The sequence below is a fragment of the Halichoerus grypus genome, chromosome 9, assembly GCF_964656455.1.
Source record: "Halichoerus grypus chromosome 9, mHalGry1.hap1.1, whole genome shotgun sequence".
Taxonomy (NCBI): Eukaryota; Metazoa; Chordata; class Mammalia; order Carnivora; family Phocidae; genus Halichoerus; species Halichoerus grypus.
The window spans coordinates 62,004,478-62,025,143 of record NC_135720.1 but is presented as its reverse complement, the minus strand read 5'-3'; the positions used below and the strand labels follow the sequence as shown (position 1 = coordinate 62,025,143).

The 20,666-nt window shown below is 36.0% G+C and overlaps 1 protein-coding gene across 10 annotated transcripts in view; it reads left to right on the top strand.

Annotated features, from left to right (window-relative positions):
- The window catches only part of KLHL32 (kelch like family member 32), a 260,784-nt gene that overhangs the window by 213,688 nt on the left and 26,430 nt on the right, over window positions 1-20,666 (top strand). For all 10 annotated transcript variants that reach the window (XM_078054976.1, XM_078054974.1, XM_078054977.1 and 7 more), the window contains one exon: window positions 1,250-1,344. In XM_078054976.1, the coding sequence (XP_077911102.1) occupies window positions 1,250-1,344 (95 nt within the window). The remainder of the gene's footprint in view (window positions 1-1,249; window positions 1,345-20,666) is intronic.

The following is a 20,666-nucleotide window of genomic DNA, read 5'->3' as shown; positions in this document are numbered from 1 at the left end:
TTTCTGGCTGTAGTCTCCCAACAGCTAAATCTTGGAGTTCTGTGCATAGGGGTTTGGTGGTATTTCCAGCCACATAGGGGTTCAAGCATTACCCAGGGCAACACTAGGTATGGACCCTCCTCATCCCAAAAGGGAATAAAAGGAAAGCAGTGAACAGTTTACCCCTAACGTTTCTTTACAGACTTGAAACCTTTCTATCCCTTGTCAGCTTGCATTATAAACATGCGCAGGTGATCAGGTCCCTTCCAGGCTGCTCTACTAAATAGGAAAATCACAAACTCAAAATGGTGGGTTGGACTAGCACCTGAAGACCTCTTGATATGCTGAGGGGGCACTCCAACCCTCACAGCTGCTGCCGGGGAGGCAACAGCAAGTGCGGAACCAGTGTGAGGGGGTTAGATGCCTTGTATGGAGCTCCTGTTTTTGTGAACATGATCTTTGAGGCCCACCTACAAGTACTTAACCCTCTCCGAGTTGCTGTAGTGGCACCTTAGCCCCTCGGTCCCTGCATCTGTGATTCTGGCTGCTATAGGATCCAACTTACTTATTACCGCAGTCAATCTGGTGTCAGCCCATTAATAAAGAGAAACTCTCACTCTGATGGCCTCCAGGGAAGATTAGGTGGTAGTGAGTTATTCTGTCTTCTTTTTTAAAAATGGGAGAGGAAGCTTTCATCATTTTGGCGTGTCAGTATCTGGTCCCAGATCGGGAACTTTAATATAGTCCTAAAACTGTTGTGTATGTCAAGAAAGGGAGGGTAGTAACTTTATCAATCTTTTCTGTCATTTGTCTTCATTTGGGGAACACTCGGGGCATGGCTCTGTTTTATTGGCTTCTTGGGGTTGCAGCTGTTACCTTACAAATGTAAGCACTTACTTTAAAAGCATTTATAGAGGTGTTTTGCATTTTGAAAATACATCTTGTTTCCACCGCTGTAATACGACATAGTAATAGAACTCTTATTTTGTTATTGCTTATTATTGCTGTATTTAATGCTGTATTTACCCACTTGGCTGGCGAATAAGTGTTTTGGCTTGGTTCTGACCTGACACAGATTCATTCTCTGTGAAAGAGTGGTTAATTCTTCCCTCTGAGTACTGGGAGGCGGTGATTAGTTGCTGCAAAAATCCTGTGGAGCATACAAGAGTGCCACAGGGGGAAATTGTATCCCTCAGTGGCAAAAGGGTTAATTAAGACATGCAAGGAAATGGATTTATTTTTTCTTTCTATTCAATTCTCTTTACTTTAGGCCAAAATGAATCTGGAGTTGCTGTCCATAATGAGAGAATATATTTAGTTGGTGGATATTCGATTTGGACAAATGAGCCTCTGGCTTGTATCCAGGTGAGTGGTTGAAGTTCCTTTTGAAGTTTGTTTGGCTCAGTGAGGTTACTTTTTGCAGTGCTGCTACTGAAGGAAGAGATACGTACACGTAGAAAGAGGTTTGAGCTAACTTTGTGCATCTAGTTTTGCCAGTAAACTTCATCCTGCTTCCTAAAAATGATGCCTAAGAAATGATGGAGCCCTAGTGAAAATAAACATGGGGGTGAGCTTTGAAAATATGTATAATAATATCCTGGAAATGGGGAAAGTGGGATACCTTTCTCTTTCTCATAAACCAAAAAAAAAAAAAAAAAAATCTAGAAATTTTTGGCAATAGTACTGTCACGCTCCCAAAACTTTACAAATGCCTCCTTTCCACTCAAATGCTTTATTTTCTGTATCGGAATTTGTTCATTCCAATAAATCTCACCTACAAAGGTGTTCTTCCTTCCTGGCAGAAGTTGTGAGCAGTAGTGGTTGATGATTAGTCTGATGGAGAGAGCCTCTGCCTCCAAACAACAGGCCTGGCCCATCAGCCAGTGAACAGCCCAGGTGAGGCAAGTTGCCAGCTGAGCTTTTTAGAGCAGCAATAGCTTTTGTTGATATACATATTCAAGGTCGTCTTATTTTATCTTTTACAATTGTTACCATAGTTGTTTCTCTGTTTTACGTGCTCTCTGATAATGTATTGGCATGTATTAGGCCTGATTTATCTCTTGATCTCCAGAAAAATATATCCTAAAAATTATTCTTATTATCTAACCTCACCTTTGGGGAAAGATTTTTTAACCACTGCATAGTCACAGGACTATTCAAGATTTTAATTTTTTCTTCAGTCACATCTCATAAGGTATCAAGAAACTCTTCCATGTTGTCTCAGTTTTCAAAATGGTTAGCATATAGTTGTTTTGTTACCACATAGTTATATCCCCCATTACATTCATAATATTGATTTTTTTTTTTTTCTCTTCTTCTCTTGATTTATCTTGCCAGAGGTTTGTTTGGGTATTTTACATACTTCTCTTAAGTAGATCTAAATCTGCAAGGATAGCATAAGTATGAACAACATAATGAACAAGCTGGTCCTAATGGATGTGAGTTCTGGATTCAATGGTTAGGATAGAGTGTTTTTTTTCAGTTTATTGAGATATTATTAACATTTAATATTGTATTAGTTCAAGGTATACAAAAAATATTATATATGTATATATTGATAAATGATCACCAAAATAAGTTTAGTTGACATCCATAACCCCGCATAGTTACAAAAGTTTTTTCTGTTTGTGATGAGAACTTTTAAAATCTATTCGCCTAGCAACTTCCAAATATTTAATACAGTATTGGTAATTGTAGTCACCATGGTGTACATTATATCCCCAAGATTTATCTTATAAGTTTAAGTTTGTATCTTTTTTATTGAATTATATATGCCATACAAGGTTACAGTAGCTTCAGGTGTCTAGCATAGTGATTCAACAAGTCTATACATTATGCTGTGCTCACCACAAGTGCTAACTACCATGTGTCACCATACACACAATGTTATTACAATATCATTGACCATATTCCCTATGGTGTGCCTTTTATTCCTGTGACTTTATCCATTCCATAACTGGAAGACTGTATGTCCCACTTCCCTTTACCCATTTTGCCCATTCCACACATCCACCTTTCCCCTGGAAACCACCAATTTGTTCTTTGTATTTATAGTTCTCTTTCTGTTTTGTATGTTTGCTTTGTTTTTTTTTTTAGATTCCACATATAAGTGAAATTATATGGTATATGTCTTTGTCTGACATTTCATTTAGCATAATATTTTCTAGGTCCATCCATGTTGTCACAAATGGCAAGATCTCATTTTTTATGACTGAGTAATATTCCATATATATATATATATATATATATATATATATATATATATATATAAAATCTTCTTTATCCATTTGTCAATGGGCATTTAGTTTGCTTCCATATCTTGGCTATTATTATAAATAATGCTGCAGTAAACATCATAGGGGTATCTTTTTGAATTAGCTTTTTTTTTTTTTTATTTTTTTTATTTTATTTTTTAAATTTTTTTATTGTTATGTTAATCCCCATACATTACATCATTAGTTTTAGATATAGTGTTCCATGATTCATTGTTTGTGCATAACACCCAGTGCTCCATGCAGAACGTGCCCTCCTCAATACCCATCACCAGGCTAACCCATCCTCCCAACCCCCTCCCCTCTAGAACCCTCAGCAACGACGTGGATGGAACTGGAGGGTATTATGCTGAGCGAAATAAGTCAAACAGAGAAAGACATGTATCATATGACCTCACTGATATGAGGAATTCTTAATCTCAGGAAACAAACTGAGGCTTGCTGGAGTGGGGGGTGGGGTGGGAGGGATGGGGTGACTGGGTGATGGACACTGGGGAGGGTATGTGTTCTGGTAAGCGCTGTGAATTGTGCAGGACTGTTGAATCTCAGATCTGTACCTCTGAAACAAATAATGCAATATATGTTAAGAAAGAAAAAAAGAAGAAGAAGAATGTAGCAGGAGGGGAAGAATGAAGGGGGGGAAATCGGAGGGGGAGAAGAACCATGAGAGACGATGGACTCTGAAAAGCTTTTTTTTTTTTTAAAGATTTTATTTAGTTATTTGACAGAGAGAGACACAGTGAGAGCTGGAACACAAGCAGGGGAGTGGGAGAGGGAGAAGCAGGCTTCCCGCGGAGAAGGGAGCCCGATGTGGGGCTCGATCCCAGGACCCTGGGACCATGACCTGAGCTGAAGGCAGACGCTTAACGACTGAGCCACCCAGGTGCCCCTTGAATTAGCATTTTTGTATTCTTTGGGTAAATACCCAGTAGTAGAATTTTTGGGTCATATGGTATTTCTATTTTTAATTTTTTTGAGGAACCTCCATACTGTTTCCACAGTGTTCACACCAACTTAACATTCCCTACCATCAGTGCATAAGGATTCCCTTTTCTCCACATCCTCAACAGTCATTATTTCTTGTCTTTTTGTTGCTAGCGATTCTCATTGGTGTGAGGTGATAGCTCATTGTGGTTCTGACATTTATCTGATGATTAGTGATGTTGAGAGTCTTTTCATGTGTCTGGTTGGCCATCTGTACGTCTTTGTTGGAAAAATGTCTTTCAGGTTCTTTGCCCCTTCATTTTTTAGTCAAATTTTTGGGGGTTTTTTGGTGTTGAGTTGTGTAAGTTCTTTACATATTTTGCCTACTAAGTCCTTATCAGATATATCATTTGCAAATATCTTTTCCCATTTACTGGGTTGCCTTTCCATTTTGTTGATGGTTTTCTTCACTGTGCAAAAGCTTTTTACTTTGGTGTAGTCCCAATAGTTTATTTTTGCTTTTGTTTCCCTTGCCTGAGAAAACATATCTAAAAAAATGTTGCTAAGTCCAATGTCCAAAGAGATTACTGCCTATCTTTTCTTTTAGGAGTTTTATGGTTCCAAGTCACATGTTTGGGTCTTTAGTGCATTTTTTTTTTTTTTGAGTCCCTCTTATTTTTTTTTATTGTTAATCACCATACATTACATCATTAGTTTTTGATGTAGTGTTCCCTGATTCATTGTTTGTGTGTAACACCCAGCGCTCCATGCAGAACGTGCCCTCTTTAATACCCATCACCAGGCTAACCCATCCCCCCACCGCCCTCCCCTCTAGAACCCTCAGTTTGTTTCTCAGAGTCCATAGACTCTCATGGTTCGTCTCCCCCTCCGATTTCCCCCCCTTCATTCTTCCCTTCCTACTATCTTCTTTTTTTTTTTTTTTTTAACATATATTGTTTGTTTCAGAGGTACAGATCTGTGATTCAACAGTCTTGCACAATTCACAGCGCTCACCATAGCACATACCCTCCCCGATGTCTATCACCCAGCCACCCTATCCCTCCCATTAGTGCATTTTGATTTTACTTTTTGTGTGTGAGGTAAGAAAGTGGTCCAGTTTCATTCTTTTGCATGTAGCTGTCTGGTTTTCCCAACACCATTTATTGAAGAGACTGTCTTTTCTCCATTGTGTGTTCTTGCCTCCTTTGTCATAGATCTTGTGAGTGTGGGTTTATTTCTGGGTTCTCTGTCCTGTTGCATTGATCTATATGTCTATTTTTGTGCCACTACATACTGTTTTGACTACTGTAGCTTTATAGTATATCTTTAAATTTAGTATTGTGATACCTCCAGTTTTGTTCTTCTTTCATAAAATTGCTTTTGCTATTAAAGGTCTTCTGTGGTTCCATACAAATTTTAGTATTATTGCTTTAGTTCTGTGAAAAATACTATTGGTTTTTTTGATAGGACTGCACTGAATCTGTAGATTGCTTTGGGTAGTATGGACATTTTAGTGATCTTAATTCTTCCAGTCCATTAACATGGTATATCTTTCCATTTGTTTATGTTACCTTCAATCTTCTCATTAACGTTTTATAGTTTTCAGAGTACAGGTCTTGCACCTTTCTGGTTAAGTTTATTTCTAGGTATTTTATTCCATTTTGTGTAATTATAAATGGAATTTTCTGCTTAATTTTGGTTCTGCTACTTTGTTATCAGTATATAGAAATGCAAAAAATTTTTGTATATTAATTTTGTATTCTGCAACCCTACTGAATTCATTTATCAGTTTTAGTAGTTTTTTGGTAGAGTCTTTAGGCTCTATGTATAGTATCATATCATCTGAAAATAGTGACAGCTTAAATTCTTCCTTACCAACTTGGATGCCTTTTATTTTTTCTTTTCTAATTGCTGTGTCTAGGACTTCCATTATTATGTTGAATAGAAGTGACACGAGTAGACATCCTTGTTTTGATTCTGATCAAGAGGAAAAGCTCTTGTTTTTTCCCCATTGAGTATGATGTTAACTGTGGGATTGTAATATATGGCCTTTATTATGTTGAGGTATGGTCTCTCTCAATTCACTTTGTTGAGAATTTTTATCATGAAGGGATGTTGAATTTTGTCAAATGCTTATTCTGCATCTATTGAGATGATCATATGATTTTTATCCTTCATTTTGTTAATGTGTATCATGCTGATTGATTTGCAAATATTGAATCATTCATGCATCCCCAGAATAAATCTCTCTTGATTATGATAAATCTTTATTATATTGTTGAATTTGGTTTGCTAATCTTTTGGTGAGAATTTTTTAAAGATTTGTTTATTTTAGAGAGAGAGAGAGGAAAAGAGAAAGAGAGGGCATGAATGGGGCAGAGGGACAGGGAGAGACAGAATCTCCAGCAGACTCCCCACTGAGTACAGAGCCTGAGACAGGGCTCAGTCCCATAATCCTGAGATCATGACCTGAGCCAAAACCAAGAGTTGGGTGCTCAACCGATTGAGCCATCCAGGCACCCATCTTTTGTTGAGAAATTTTGCAACTGTGTTCATCATGGATATTGGCCTGTAGTTTTCTTTCTTTGTAGTGTCTTTATCTGGTTTTGATATCACAATAATGCTGGCTTTCTAGAATATATTTGGACGTTTTCCTTCCTCTTCTTTTTAGAATACTTTTAGGAGATTAGTGATTAACTCTTCTTTAAATGTTTGGTAGAATTCACTTGTGAACTCCTCTCCTCTTGGGCTTTTGGTTGTTGGGAGTTTTTTCATTACTGATTCGATTTCATTACTAGTAATTGGTCTGTTCATGTTTTCTATTTCTTCCTGATTCAGTTTTGTAAAATTGTATGTTACTAGGAATTTTCTATTTCTTCTTGGTTGTCCAATTTGTTGGCATATAATTTTTATGGTAGTTTCTTATAATTTGTATTTCTGTCAGTTGTAACTTTTTTATTTTTGAATTCTATTTGTTTCTTGATGAGTCTGGCTAAAGGTCTGTTGATTTTTGTTTATCTTCTAGAGAACTACCTCTTCATTTCATTGATCTGTTCTAATTTTTTTGTCTCTCTTTCATTTATTTCTGCTCTGACCTATTATTCTCTTCCTTCTAATAACATTGGGTTTTGTTTGCTCTTCTTTTTCTATTTTGGGTGTAAGGTTATCCTAGATTTTTCTTATTCTTGAGGTTCCCTGTCACTATAAATTTCCCTCCTAGAACTGTTCTGTGTCTAAAAAATTTTTGTTGTGTTTTTATTTTCCTTTCTCTCCATGTATTTTCTTGTTTCCTCTTTGATTTCTTTATTGACCCATAGTTTTGTAGTAGCATGTTGTTTAGCCTCTATGTATTTGTGCTTTTTCTTGTAATTTTTAATACTGTTGTGATCAGAAAAGATGCTTGATATGATTTCAGTCTTCTTAAAAATACTGACACTTTTGTGGCCTAACATGTGATCTGTCCTAGAGAATGTTCCATGAGCACTTGAAAAAAATCTGTATTCTGTTGGTTTTGGAAGGAATGTTTTTTTTTTTTTTGTATATCTGGTCTAATGTATCATTCAAAGACACTGTTTCCTTATTGACTTTCTGCCTGGATAGTCTATGCATTGCTGTAAGTGGGAAGTTTAAATTCCCCTACTATTATTTTATGACTGTCAATTTCTCCCTTTATGTCTGTTAATATTTATTTTATGCATTTAGGTGCTCCAATATTGGGTTCATAGATAATTACAATTGTTATGTCTGCTTGTTTGACTGATTCCCTTTATCATTACATAATTCTCTTGCTTGTCTCATTACAGTCTTTGTTTTAAATTCAGCTTTGTCTGATATAACTATTACTTCCTGGTCTTTTTTTTTGCTTCTATTTGTATGGAATATCTTTTTCCATCCCTTCACTTTCAGGCTGTATGTGTCTTAGGTTTGAAGTGGGTTTCTTGTTGGTGACACATAGGTGGGTCTTTTTTTTTTTTTTTTTTTAATCTATTCTGTCACTCTGTGTCCTTTGAAGCATACAGACCATTTATATTTAAAGTAATAATTGCTAGATATGCATTTTGCCATTTTATTATTTTCTGGTTGTTTTTGTAATTCCTCTGTTACTTTATTTCTTGCTCTCTGTCCTTGTGATTGATGACTTTCTTTAGTGTAATGCTTGGCTTTCATTTTGTTTTTTGTATATCGTAGGTTTTTGGTTTTGTTTACTATGAGGTTCATATACAACATCTTAAGTAAATAGCAGTTTATATTAAGTTGATAGTCACATAAGTTCGAACATATCCTACAAGAACTTTAATTTTACTCCCCCTTCCACGTTTTACGCATGTAGTCATATTTTACATCTTTTCATTTTGTGAGTCCCCTTAACTATTTTTTAAGATATTGATTTTACTACTTTTGTGTTTTAACCTTCATATTAGCTTTATTAATGATTGCTCTACTGCCTTCACTGTATACTCATTACATTTTTTTCTTTCATAGTTTTATTCTGATTATGGCCTCTTCCACTTAAAGAAGTCCTTTTAACATTTCTTGTAAGGCTGGTTTGGTGGTGATGAAGTCTTAACTTTTGTTTGTCTGGGAAACTCTTTATCTTATCTCAGTTTTGAATGATAACCTTGCCAGGTGGAGTATTCTCAGTTGTAGGTTTTTTCTTTTCAGTACTTTGACTATATCATGCCACTCTCCTACTGCTTACAAAGTTTCTGCTGAAAAATCAGCTGATAGCCTTCTGGGGGTTTCCTTGTACATAAATAGTTGCTTTTCCCTACCTGTTTTGAAAATTTGCTCTTATTTTTAATTTTTGACATTTTAAATATTATGTGTCCTGGTGCTGACCTCCTTGGGTTCATCTTGTTTGAAACTTTTTGTGTTGCCTGGGCTTGGATATCTGTTTCCTTCTCCAGGTTAGGGAAGTATTTAGCTATTGTGTCTTTGTAAAAAAGATTCCTGCCCCCTTTCTTTCTCTTCTTCTTTGGGATCCCTATAAGGCAAATGTTTGTTCACTTGATTTTGTCTCCAAGATCTCTTAACTATCCTCACTTTTTAAAATTCTTTTTTTCTTTCTGCTGCTCATCTTGAGTGCTTCCCACTAACCTGTCTACCAGAATGCTGACCAATTCTGCATCTGCTAATCTACTGTTGATTTCCTTTAGTATATATTTCATTTCAGTTGTTCTTCAACTCTGGTTCTTTTTTATATTTTCTCTTTATTGCGGTTCTCACTGAGTTTATCCACTCTTCTCTCCAGTCCAGGCAGCATTTTTATGACATTTTGAACTCTTTGTCAGGTAAATTGGTTATCTCTATTCTATTTAGTTCTTTTTCTGAGGTTTTGTCTTGTTCTTTTATTTGGAGCATATTCTTCTGCCTCTTCATTTTGATTGACTTTCTATGTTTGTTTTTTTGTTTTGTTTTTTTTAAGATTTTTATTTATTTGAGAGAGAATCAGATAGAGAGAGCATGAGAGGGGGGAGGGTCAGAAGGAGAAGCAGACTCCCTGCTGAGCAGGGAGCCCGATGCGGGACTCGATCCCGAGAGTCCAGGATCATGACCTGAGCCGAAGGCAGTCGCTTAACCAACTGAGCCACCCAGGCGCCCCCATCTATGTTTGTTTTTATGAATTAGGCAGAATAGTTACTTCTAAACTTGAAGGAATGGTCTTGTGTATGCTTGTGCCCTGTGTAGACTGTGTGTGCCTGGTGAATTTAGCTAGCTGGATGGAGCTGCAGCTGGTGTGGGCTGGGGGTTCCAGGACCCTCTGTGCTGGGGTTGCCTTTTTGGGATGGCCTGAGCTGAAGTGGCCTGGGTTAGGGCATTCCTGGGACTCTCTGCAGAGGGAGACATGGCTCAAGCTGAAGTGTGTGCATGCTGGGGGGTCCAAGTGCTCTCCAGAGAATGTTTTGGCAATATTGCTGAAGCTGAAGGAGGTGAAAGTCAGGGTGTCCCAGAGTGCTTCACGAGGGTACTCTGGTGGAGTTGCTGGAGCCAAGGCAGATGCAGTGGGTGACCTGGAGCAGCTGGAGCCTAGGTGAGGCATGGGGGTATCCTGGCAAGTCATCTGGAGTTGAAGTAGTTTGGGCCTAGTGTTCTGCAGTGATGTGCACCTGTATCACCTTGGCGAGATGACTAGAGCTGTAACGAGTGCTTACTAAGGATGTCTTAGTATGTGCTGCACTAGGGCTGCCTTGGTCAGACAGCTGGGGCTGGTGTGGGCTCGGGGCCCAGGGTTCACTGAGGCACTATGCCAGCTAGGGGGCCCAGACACTGCTTCTGACCACTCTATCAGATGATATCATACAGTATTTCTCTTTTTCTGACTTATTTCACTTACCATAATGCTGTCAAAGTCCCAGATTACCTTTTTTTTTATGGCCGGATATTATTGCATTGTATGTCTGTGTGCACACATGTGTGTACAGTCACATTTTCTTCATTCATTCATTGATAGACACTTAGGTTGTTTCTATACCTTGGTTGTTATAAATAATGCTGTAGTGAACATGGGGACACAGATATCTTTTCAAGACAGTGATTTCATTTCCTTTAGATATATACCCAGACGTGGAATTCTGGATCATATGGTAGTTTTATTTTTAGTTTTTTGAGGAAAACTTCATACTGTTTTCTCTAGTGGCTGTACCAATTTATATTTCTCCCAACAGTGTACTAGGGTTTCCTTTTCTCAATATCCTCACCAACAATTATTTCTTGTCTTTTGGATGACAGATATTCTAACAGGTACAAAGCAATATCTCATTGTGGCTTTGATTACTGTTTCCCTGATAATCAGTGATGTTGAGCACCTATTCACGTGCCTGTTGGTCATTTTTATGTCTCTGGAAAAAAGTCTATTCAGAACCTCTGCTCCTTTTTTAAGCAGACTTTTTCCCCTGTGAGTTGTAGGAGTTCTTTATAGTGTTTTGGATATTAATGTCTTACCAGATATATGATATTCAAATATATTCTCCCATTTGGTAGTTTGTCTTTTCATTTTAATGATAGTTTCCTTTGGTGTGTAGAAAATTTTTAGTTTCATGTAGTCCTACTTATTTATTTTTGCTTTTATTGCCTTTGCTTTTGGTGCTTAATCCAAAAAATCATTGCCAAGACCAATGACGAGTTTACCCCTGTTTTCTTCTAGGACTTTTATGGTTTCGTGTCTTATGTTCAGTATTTCATCCATTTTGAGCTGATTTTTTGTGTATGGTGGAAGATAAGGGTCTAGTTTCATCATTTTGCATGTGGCTGTCCAGTTTTTCCAACACTTTTTATTGAACAGACTATTCTTTCTCTCATTTGTTTTTTCTTGGCTCCTTTGTCATAAATTAATTGACCATATGTGTATGGCTTTACTTCTGGGCTCTCTATTTTGTTCCATTGATCTATGTGTCTGTTTCTGTACTTATACCATGCTTTTTTATTTGCTATAACTTTGTAATATATTTGAAATCAGAAACTGTGAGGACTCAAGCTTAGTTTTTGAGAAAGATTGCTTTGAATATTTGGGGTCTTTCGTGGTTCCATACAAATTTGAGTTATTTTTTCCTTTTTCTGTGAAAAATGCCATTGGAATTATGATAGGGATTGCATTGCTTTCAGTAGTATGGACATTTTAATAATAGTAATTTTCCCAATCAATGAGCACAGAACATCTTTCTATTTATTTGTATCTTCTTCAATTCTTTCACCAGTGTCTGATAGTTTCCAGTATACAGATCTTTCTCCTCCTTGATTCAATTTATTCCTAGGCATATTATTCTTTTTGCTACAATGATAAATGGGATTGCTTTCTTAATTTCTCTTTCTGATAGTTTGCTGTTAGTGTATAGAAATGCAACTGATTTTTGTATATTTATTTTGTATCTTATATTTTTACTGAATTTATTAGCTCTAACATTGGTGGGGTCACAGTTTTCTACATATAATATCATGTCGTCTGCAAATGAAGACAGTTTTATGTCTTCCTTTCTGATTTGGATGTCTTTTATTTCTTGTATAATTGCTTTGGTTAGGATTTCCAGTATAATGTTGAATGAAAGTGGCAAGAGTGGGTATACTTGTCAAGTTCTTAATCTTAAAGGAAAAGCTTTTAGCTTTTCACTGTTAATTATGATGTTAGATGTGGTCTTGTTTTATATGGCTTTTATTATGTTGAGGTATGTTCCCTATATGCCCAGTTTTTTAAGAGTTTTTATCATGAATGAATGTTGAATTTTGTCAAATGTGTTTTTTTGCATCTAATAGATTATCATTTGATTTTTATCCTTCATTTTGTTAATGTGGTGTATCACGTTGGTTGATTTGCATGTGTTGAACCATGCTTGTGTTGCTGGAATCAATCCCACTTGAACATAATATATGACACTTTTAATATATTGTTGAATTCGGTGTGCTAATATTTTCTTGAGGTTTTTAGCATCTCTATCAGGGATAATGGACTGTAATTTTCTCTAGTGTGCTTCTGTGGTTTGGGTATTAGGGTAATGCTGGCCTTGTAAAACAAGTGTGGGAATGTTCCCTTTGATTTTTTAGGAGCAGTTAAGGATTAGTATTAATTCTTCTTTAAATATTTGGTGGAATTTGCCAGTGAAGCATCTGATCCTAGATATTTCTTTGTTGGTTTTTGATTATTGATTGATTCTCTTTATTAGTAATTGCTCTGTTCAGATTTCCTATTTCTTCATCATTTAGTATGTTGGGTTGTATGTTTCTAAGAATCCATGTATTCTAGGTTGTCGAATTTATTGGTGTATAATTGTCATAATAGTTTTTTTATGATTCTTTGTATGGTATTAGTTGTAATGCTTCCTCTTTTATCTCTAATTTTATTTGAGTTCTCTTTTTCCCTTTAAGTCTAGCCACAGATTTGTCTATTTTGTTTATCTTTTCAAAAAAAGCAGCTCTTAGTATTATTGACCTTTGCTATTTTTGGTCTTTATTTTATTTATTTCTATCCTAATCTTTGTTATTTCCATTCTTTTACTAACTTTGGGCTTACTTTGTTCTTCCTTTTTTAGACCCTTGACCTGTAGAGTTAGATTGGTTTTTTTTTTCTTTCTTTTTTCTTAATTTAGGCATTTATCACTATGAGTTGCCCTCTTGGAACTGCTTTAGCTGCATCCCACAAATTTTAGAATGCTGTATTTCCGTTTTCATTTGTCTTATGATAGTTTCTGATTTTCTTCTTTGACCCACTGGTTTTTCAGTAGCATGTTGTTTAATCAAATATTTGTGAATTTACCAGTTTTTCTTCTTGTAATTTCTAGTTTCATACGATTGTGGTTGGAAAAGATGCTTCATATGATTTCAGTCTTCTTAAATTTATTAAGACTTGTTTTGTGTTCTACTATATGATCTATCCTGGAGAATGTTCCAGATTATATTTTTCTTAAGTGTACATGGAAAATTTACAAAAACCAATCAGGTACTACAATTAAGAAAACATTATTACATTTCAGATATTAAGCATTACATAGACCATAATCTGTAACTACAATACAGTTAAGGTAAAACTTAACAAAAAGTTACATAAATCCCTATATACTTGGAAATAATTAAACACATTGCTACATAATGTATGGGCTAAAGAAAAAGTCATGATGGAAGTTAAAAAAAAAATAGCCACAACAGAGTGATAATGAAAATACACAGCAGAGTTTATGGGATAGATATAGCTTAATAAGTTAGAAAATGAACCAAAAAATAAACTCAAGGTAGAATGGGAGAGACAATAAAAAATGAGAGGAAATTACTGAACTCTAGGAGGCAATAATACAGTAGAAAAAATATTAAAGCCACATGTTCTTTTAAAAAGCATGAAGTGGGGGAAATCGGGGGGGGGGGGACGAACCATGAGAGACTATGGACTCTGAGAAACAAACTGAGGGTTCTAGAGGTGAGGGGGGTGAGGGGATGGGTTAGCCTGGTGATGGGTATTAAAGGGCACACATTGAATGGAGCACTGGGTGTTATATGCAAACAATGAATCATGGAACACTACATCAAAAACTAATGATGTAATGTATGGTGATTAACATAACATAATAAAAATGTAAAAAAGGCATGAAATTTTTTAAGGGTGTTTTAGTTAATTGAAGGGTGACTTGAACTACAACTTGGACCTATTTTTTGGATAACAAACAGTTTTCTCTTAAGGAATGTGTCTGATCTATCTAAGCATTAATTAGTCTTCACTGCCCTTAGGGTTTCTTTTTGTTTTTACTTTTCATAATTGTAAAAAATTCAACTGGGCAACAGGTAGTGCTCTGTAATGCTGGAACCTTGGTTTTTAAGTAGCTTTGGGACCCTTCATTTGACTACGTGCACAATGGAAGCAAGTTTGGCTTTACTATAAAGTTGCACATTTTAAATATATGTATGGATCTATTTCTACTAACATAAATATTAAAATATGTCAGGAAATAGTAATCAAGTTAGAATGATAGCTGGTCATATACACTAATTAACTCCTCATGACTTTGGGGTTTTCCCAAATAAATCTTTCTTCAAAAGATGAAGAGGATGTGGGTGTATATTTTAAACCATGGAACATATTCTAGAGTAGTCTCAGGATGCAAGTGATTCTGAAAGAGGCAATTGGTAAATATTTTAGTCAAGAACTGTATGAGTGGAATGAATTTTACCTCTAAGATTGGACAATATTCTAAATACTGACTTTATCAAAATATTTTAATTCCTGTATAGTTAACTTACAGTTTTATATTAGTTTCAAGTTTACCATATAGTGATTCACCAATTCTATACATTACTTAGCACTCATTGTGATAAGTGTACTCTTAATCCCCTTCACCTATTTCACCTATCCCACCCACTCTCCCTCTGGTAACCATCTGTTTGTTCTCTAAGTTAAGAGTCTGTTTTTTGTTTTGTTTTTTTCTTTGTTGGTTTGTTTTGTTTCCTAAATTCCATGTATGACTGAAATCATATGGTATTTTTCTCTGACTTATTTCACTTGTCATTATACTCTCTAGATCCATTGATGTTGTTGCAAATGGCAAGATTTCATTCTTTTTTATGGCTGAGTAGTAGTCCATTCTTTATATATACCACACCTTCTTCATCCATCTAACAGTGGATACTTAGGCTGATTCCATAATTTGGCTATTGTAAATAAGGCTGCAGTAAACACTGGGGTGCATATATCTTTTTGAATTAGTGTTTTCGTATTCTTTGGGTAAATACCCACCAGTGGAATTACAGGATCATATGGTAATTCTCTTAATTTTTTGAGGAACCTCCATACTGTTTTCCACAGTGGCTGCATCAGTTTGCATTCCCACCAACTGTGCATGGGGTTCTTTTTCTTCACATTCTCACCAAAAGTTGTTGTTGTTTGTGTTTTTTATTTTAGGCATTCTGACAGGTGTGAGGTCATAGCTCACTGTGGTTTTGATTTGCATTTCCCTGGTGATGAGTAATGTTGAGTGTCTTTTCATGTGTCTGTTGGCCCTCTGTGTGTCATTTTTGGAGAAATATCTGTTCATGGGGTGCCTGGGTGGCTCAATTAGGTGTCCGACTCTTAATTTGAGCTCAGTCATGATCTCAAGGTGCTGTGCTCATGACTCATGTCAGAGTTCTGTGCTCAGGGTGGGTGTCTGCTTGAGGATTCTCTTCCTCTCACTCTGCCCCTCCCCCTGCTTGTGCACACTCTTTCTCTCTAAAATAAATCAATAAATAAATCTTAAAAAAGATGTCTGTTCATGTCTTCTGCCCATTTTTTAATTGGATAATTGTTTTGGGGTATTATGTTGTAGAAGTTCTTTATATATATTGGATACTAATGTATTATCAGATATGTCATTTGCAAATATCTTCTCCCATTTGGTATATTGTCTTTTAGTTTTGTTGATTGTTTGCTTTGCTGTGCAGAAGCTTTTTATTTTGATGTAGTCCTAATAGTTTAGTTTTCTTTTGTTTCCCTTACCTTAGAAGACCTATCTAGTAAAATGTTGCTATCGCTGATGTCAGAGAAATTACTGCCTGTCTCCTCTTCTAGGATTTGTATGGTTTCATGTCTCACATTTAGATCTTTAATCCATTTGGAGGTTTTTTGTGTGTGTATGGTATAAGAAAGTGGTCCAGTTTCATTCTTTTGCACATAGCTGTCCTGTTTTCCCAACACCATTTGTTGAAGAGACTGTCATTTTCCTGTTGCATATTCTTGCCTACTTTGTCAAAGATTAAATGACCATATAATTGTAGGTTTATTCCTGGGCTCTCTATTCTGTTCCATTGATCTATGTATCTATTTTTGTGCCAATACCATACTGTTTTGATTACTACAGGTTTGTAGTATATCTTGAAATCTGAGATTGTGTTACATCCAATTTTTCCTCTTATTTTCAAGATTTCTTTGGCTATTTGCAGTCTTTTGTGGTTCCATACAAATGTTAGGATTATATGTTCTAGTTTTGTGAAAAATGCTATTGGAATTTTGATAGGGATTACACTAAATGTGTAGATTGCTTTAGGTAGTATGGACATTTTCACAATATTTGTTCTCCCATTCCATGAGCATGGAATATCTTTCCATTTGTGTCATCTTGAATTTCCTTCATAAATGTGGACCAGTCTTTCACCTCCTTGGTTAAGTTTATTCTTAGGTATTTTATTTTTGGTGCAGTTGTAAATGGGACTGTGAATATTGAACCACTCTTGCATCCCAGGAATAAATCTCATTTGATCGTGGTGATTGATATTTTTATGTATTGTTTGATTTGTTTTCCTAATATTTTATTGAAGATTTTTGCACCTATATTCATCAGAGATACTGGCCTGCAATTCTCTTTTTTTGTAGTGTCTTTATCTGGATTAGTATCAAAGTAATGTGTCTCATAGAATGTATTTGGAACTTTCCTTCTTCTTCTACTTTTTGGAATAGTTTGAGAAGAAGAGTGTTAATTCTTAAGTGTTTGGTAGAATTGACATGTGAAGTCCTCTGGCCCTGGAATTTTGTTTGTTGGAAGTATTTTGATTACTGATTCAGTTTAATTGCTTGTATTAAGTCAGTTCAAATTTTCTATTTCTTCCTGATTCAGTTTTGAGAGGTTATATGTATCTAGGAATGTATCCATTTCTTCTAGGTTGTCCAGTTTGTTAGCATATAATTTTTCATAATATTCTCTTATAATCCTTTGTATTTCTGTGATGTTGGTTTAATTTCTCCTTTTTAATTTCTAATTTTGTTTGAGTCCTCTCTCTCTTTCTCTCTTTTAGGAGTTTGGCTAAAGTTTTATCAATTTTGTTGATCTTTACAAAGAAGCAACTTCTGGTTTCATTGTCTGTTGTATTGTTTTTTGTTTTTTTGTTTTTTTTAGTGTCTATTTCATTTATTTCTGCTCTAATCTTTATCATTTCCTTCCTTGTACTGTTGTTTTTATGTTAGTCACCATACAATACATCATTAGTTTTTTGTTTTTTTTTTTTTTAATTTTTTTTATTGTTATGTTAATCCCCATACATTACATCATTAGTTTTTGATGTAGTGTTCCATGATTCATTGTTTTCATATAACACCCAGTGCTCCATGAAGTACGTGCCCTCCTTAATACCCATCACTGGGCTAACCCATCTCCCCCCTCCCCCCCCAAAACCCTCAGTTTGTTCCTCAGAGTCCATAATCTCTCATGGTTCTCTCCACCTCCGATTTCTCCTCATTCATTTTTCCCTTCCTTCTCCTAATGTCCTCCATGCTATTCCTTATGTTCCACAAATAAGTGAAACCATATGATAATTGACTTTCTCTGCTTGACTTTTTTCACTTAGCATAATCTCCTCCAGTCCCATCCATGTTGATGCAAAAGTTGGGTATTCATCCTTTCTGATGGCTGAGTAATATTCCATTGTATATATGGACCACATCTTCTTTATCCATTCGTCTGTTGAAGGGCATCTCGGCTCTTTCCACAGTTTGGCTATTGTGGACATTGCTGCTATGAACATTGAGGTGCATATGGCCCTTCTCTTCACTACATCTGTGTCTTTGGGGTAAATACCCAGGAGTGCAATTGCTGGGTCATAGGGTAGCTCTATTTTTAATTTTTTGAGGCACCTCCACACTGTTTTCCAAAGTGGCTGTACCAACTTGCATTCCCACCAACAGTGTAAGAGGGTTCCCCTTTCTCCACAACATCTCTAACTTTTTTTGTTTCTTGCCTTGTCAATTTTTGCCATTCTAACTGGTGTAAGGTGTTATCTCAATGTGGTTTTGATTTGAATTTCCCTGATGGCTAATGATGATGAACATTTTTTCATGTGTCTGTTAGCCATTTGTATGTCTTCTTTGGAGAAGTGTCTGTTCATGTCTTCTGCCCATTTTTTGACTTGATTATTTGTTTTTGGGTGTTGAGTTTAAGAAGTTCTTTATAGATCTTGGATACCAGCTCTTTGTCTGTAGTGTCATTTGCAAATATCTTTTCCCATTCTGTGGGTTGCCTCTTTGTTTTGTTGACTGTTTCCTTTGCTGTGCAGAAGCTTTTTATCTTGATTAAGTCCCAAAAGTTCATTTTTGCTTTTGTTTCCCTTGCATTTGGAGATGTGTCTTGAAAGAAGTTGCTGTGGCCAATGTCGAAAAGGTTACTGCTTATGTTCTCCTCTAGGATTTGGATGAATTTCTGTCTCACATTGAGGTCTTTTATCCATTTTGAGTTTATCTCTGTGTATGGTATAAGAGAATGGTTGAGTTTCATTCTTCTGTATGTAGCTGTCCAATTTTCCCAGCACCATTTATTGACGAGACTGTCTTTTTTCCATTGCATATTTTTTCCTGCTTTGTTGAAGATTATTTGACCATAGAGTTGAGGGTCCATATCTCGGCTCTCTATTCTGTTCCATTGGTCTATGTGTCTGTTTTTGTGCCAGTACCATGCTGTCTTGGTGACCACAGCTCTGTAATATAGCTTGAAATCAGGCAACGTGATGCCCCCAGCTTTGTTTTTCTTTTTCAACGTTTCCTTGGCGATTCAGGGTCTTTTCTGATTCCATACAAATTTTAGGATTGTTTGTTCCAGCACTTTGAAAAATGCCATTGGTATTTTGATTGGGATGGCATTGAAGGAATAGCTTGCTCTGGGCAGTGTAGACATTTTAACAATGTTTATTCTTCCAATCCATGAGCATGGAATATTTTTCCGTCTTTTTGTGTCTTCTTCAATTTCTTTCATGAGTGTTCTGATGTTCCTAGAGTATAGGTCCTTTACCCCTTTGGTTAGGTTTATTCTGAGGTATCTTATGGTTTTTGGTGCTATTGTAAATGGAATCATTTCTCTAATTTCCCTTTCTACAGTTACATTATTAGTGTATAAGAAAGCAACTGATTTCTGTGTATAGATTTTGTATCCTGCCAAATTACTGAACCGCTGTATGAGTTCTCATAATTTGGGGGTGGAGTCTTTTGGATTTTCCACATAAAGTATCATGTCATCTGTGAAGAGAGTTTCACTTCTTCTTTGCCAATTTGAATACCTTTTATTTCTTTTTGTCTGATTGCTGTTGCTAGGACTTCTAGTACTATGTTGAACAATAGTGGCAAGAGTGGGCATCCTTGTAGTGTTCCTGATATTAAGGGAAAGGCTCTCAGCTTTTCCCCATTGAGGATGATATTCGCTGTGGGTTTTTCATAGATGGATTTTATGGAATTGAGGAATGTTCCCTCTATCTCTCTAAGAGTTTTAATCAGGAAAGGATGCTGTATTTTGTCAAATGCTTTTTCTGCATCAGTTGAGAGGACCATATGGTTCTTCTCTCTCCTTTTACTAATGTGTTCTATCACGTTGATTGATTTTTGAATGTTGAACCACCCTTGCGTCCTGGGGATAAATCCCACTTGGTCATGGTGGATGATCCCTTTAATGTACTGTTGGATTCTATTAGCTAGGATTTTGTTGAGAATTTTGGCATCCATATTCATCAGGGATATCAGTCTGAAATTCTCCTTTTTGATGGGGTCTTTGCCTGGTTTGAGGATCAAGGTAATACTGGCCTCACAGAATGAGTCTGGAAGCTTTCCTTCTGTTTCTGTTTTTTGAAACAGCTTCAGGAGGATAGGTATTATTTCTTCTTTGAATGTTTGGTAGAATTCCCCAGGGAATCCGTCAGGCCCTGGACTCTTGTTTTTTGGGAGGTTTTTGATCACTGCTTCAGTCTCGTTACTGGTTATTGCTCTATTCAGGTTGTTAATTTCTTCCTGTTTCAGTCTTGGTAGTTTATAGGTTTCCTGGAAGGCATCCATTTCTTCCAGGTTGCTTAATTTATTGGCATATAGTTGTTGATAATAATATCTAATAACTGTTTCTATTTCCTTGGTGTTAGTCATGATCTCTCCCCTTTCGTTCATAATTTTATTAATTTGGGTCTGTTCTCTTTTCTTTTGGATAAGTCTGGCCAGTGGTTTATCAATCTTTTCTTTCTTTATCAATTAATTCTTTCAAAGAACCAGTTTCTAGTTTTGTTGATCTGCTCTACTGTATT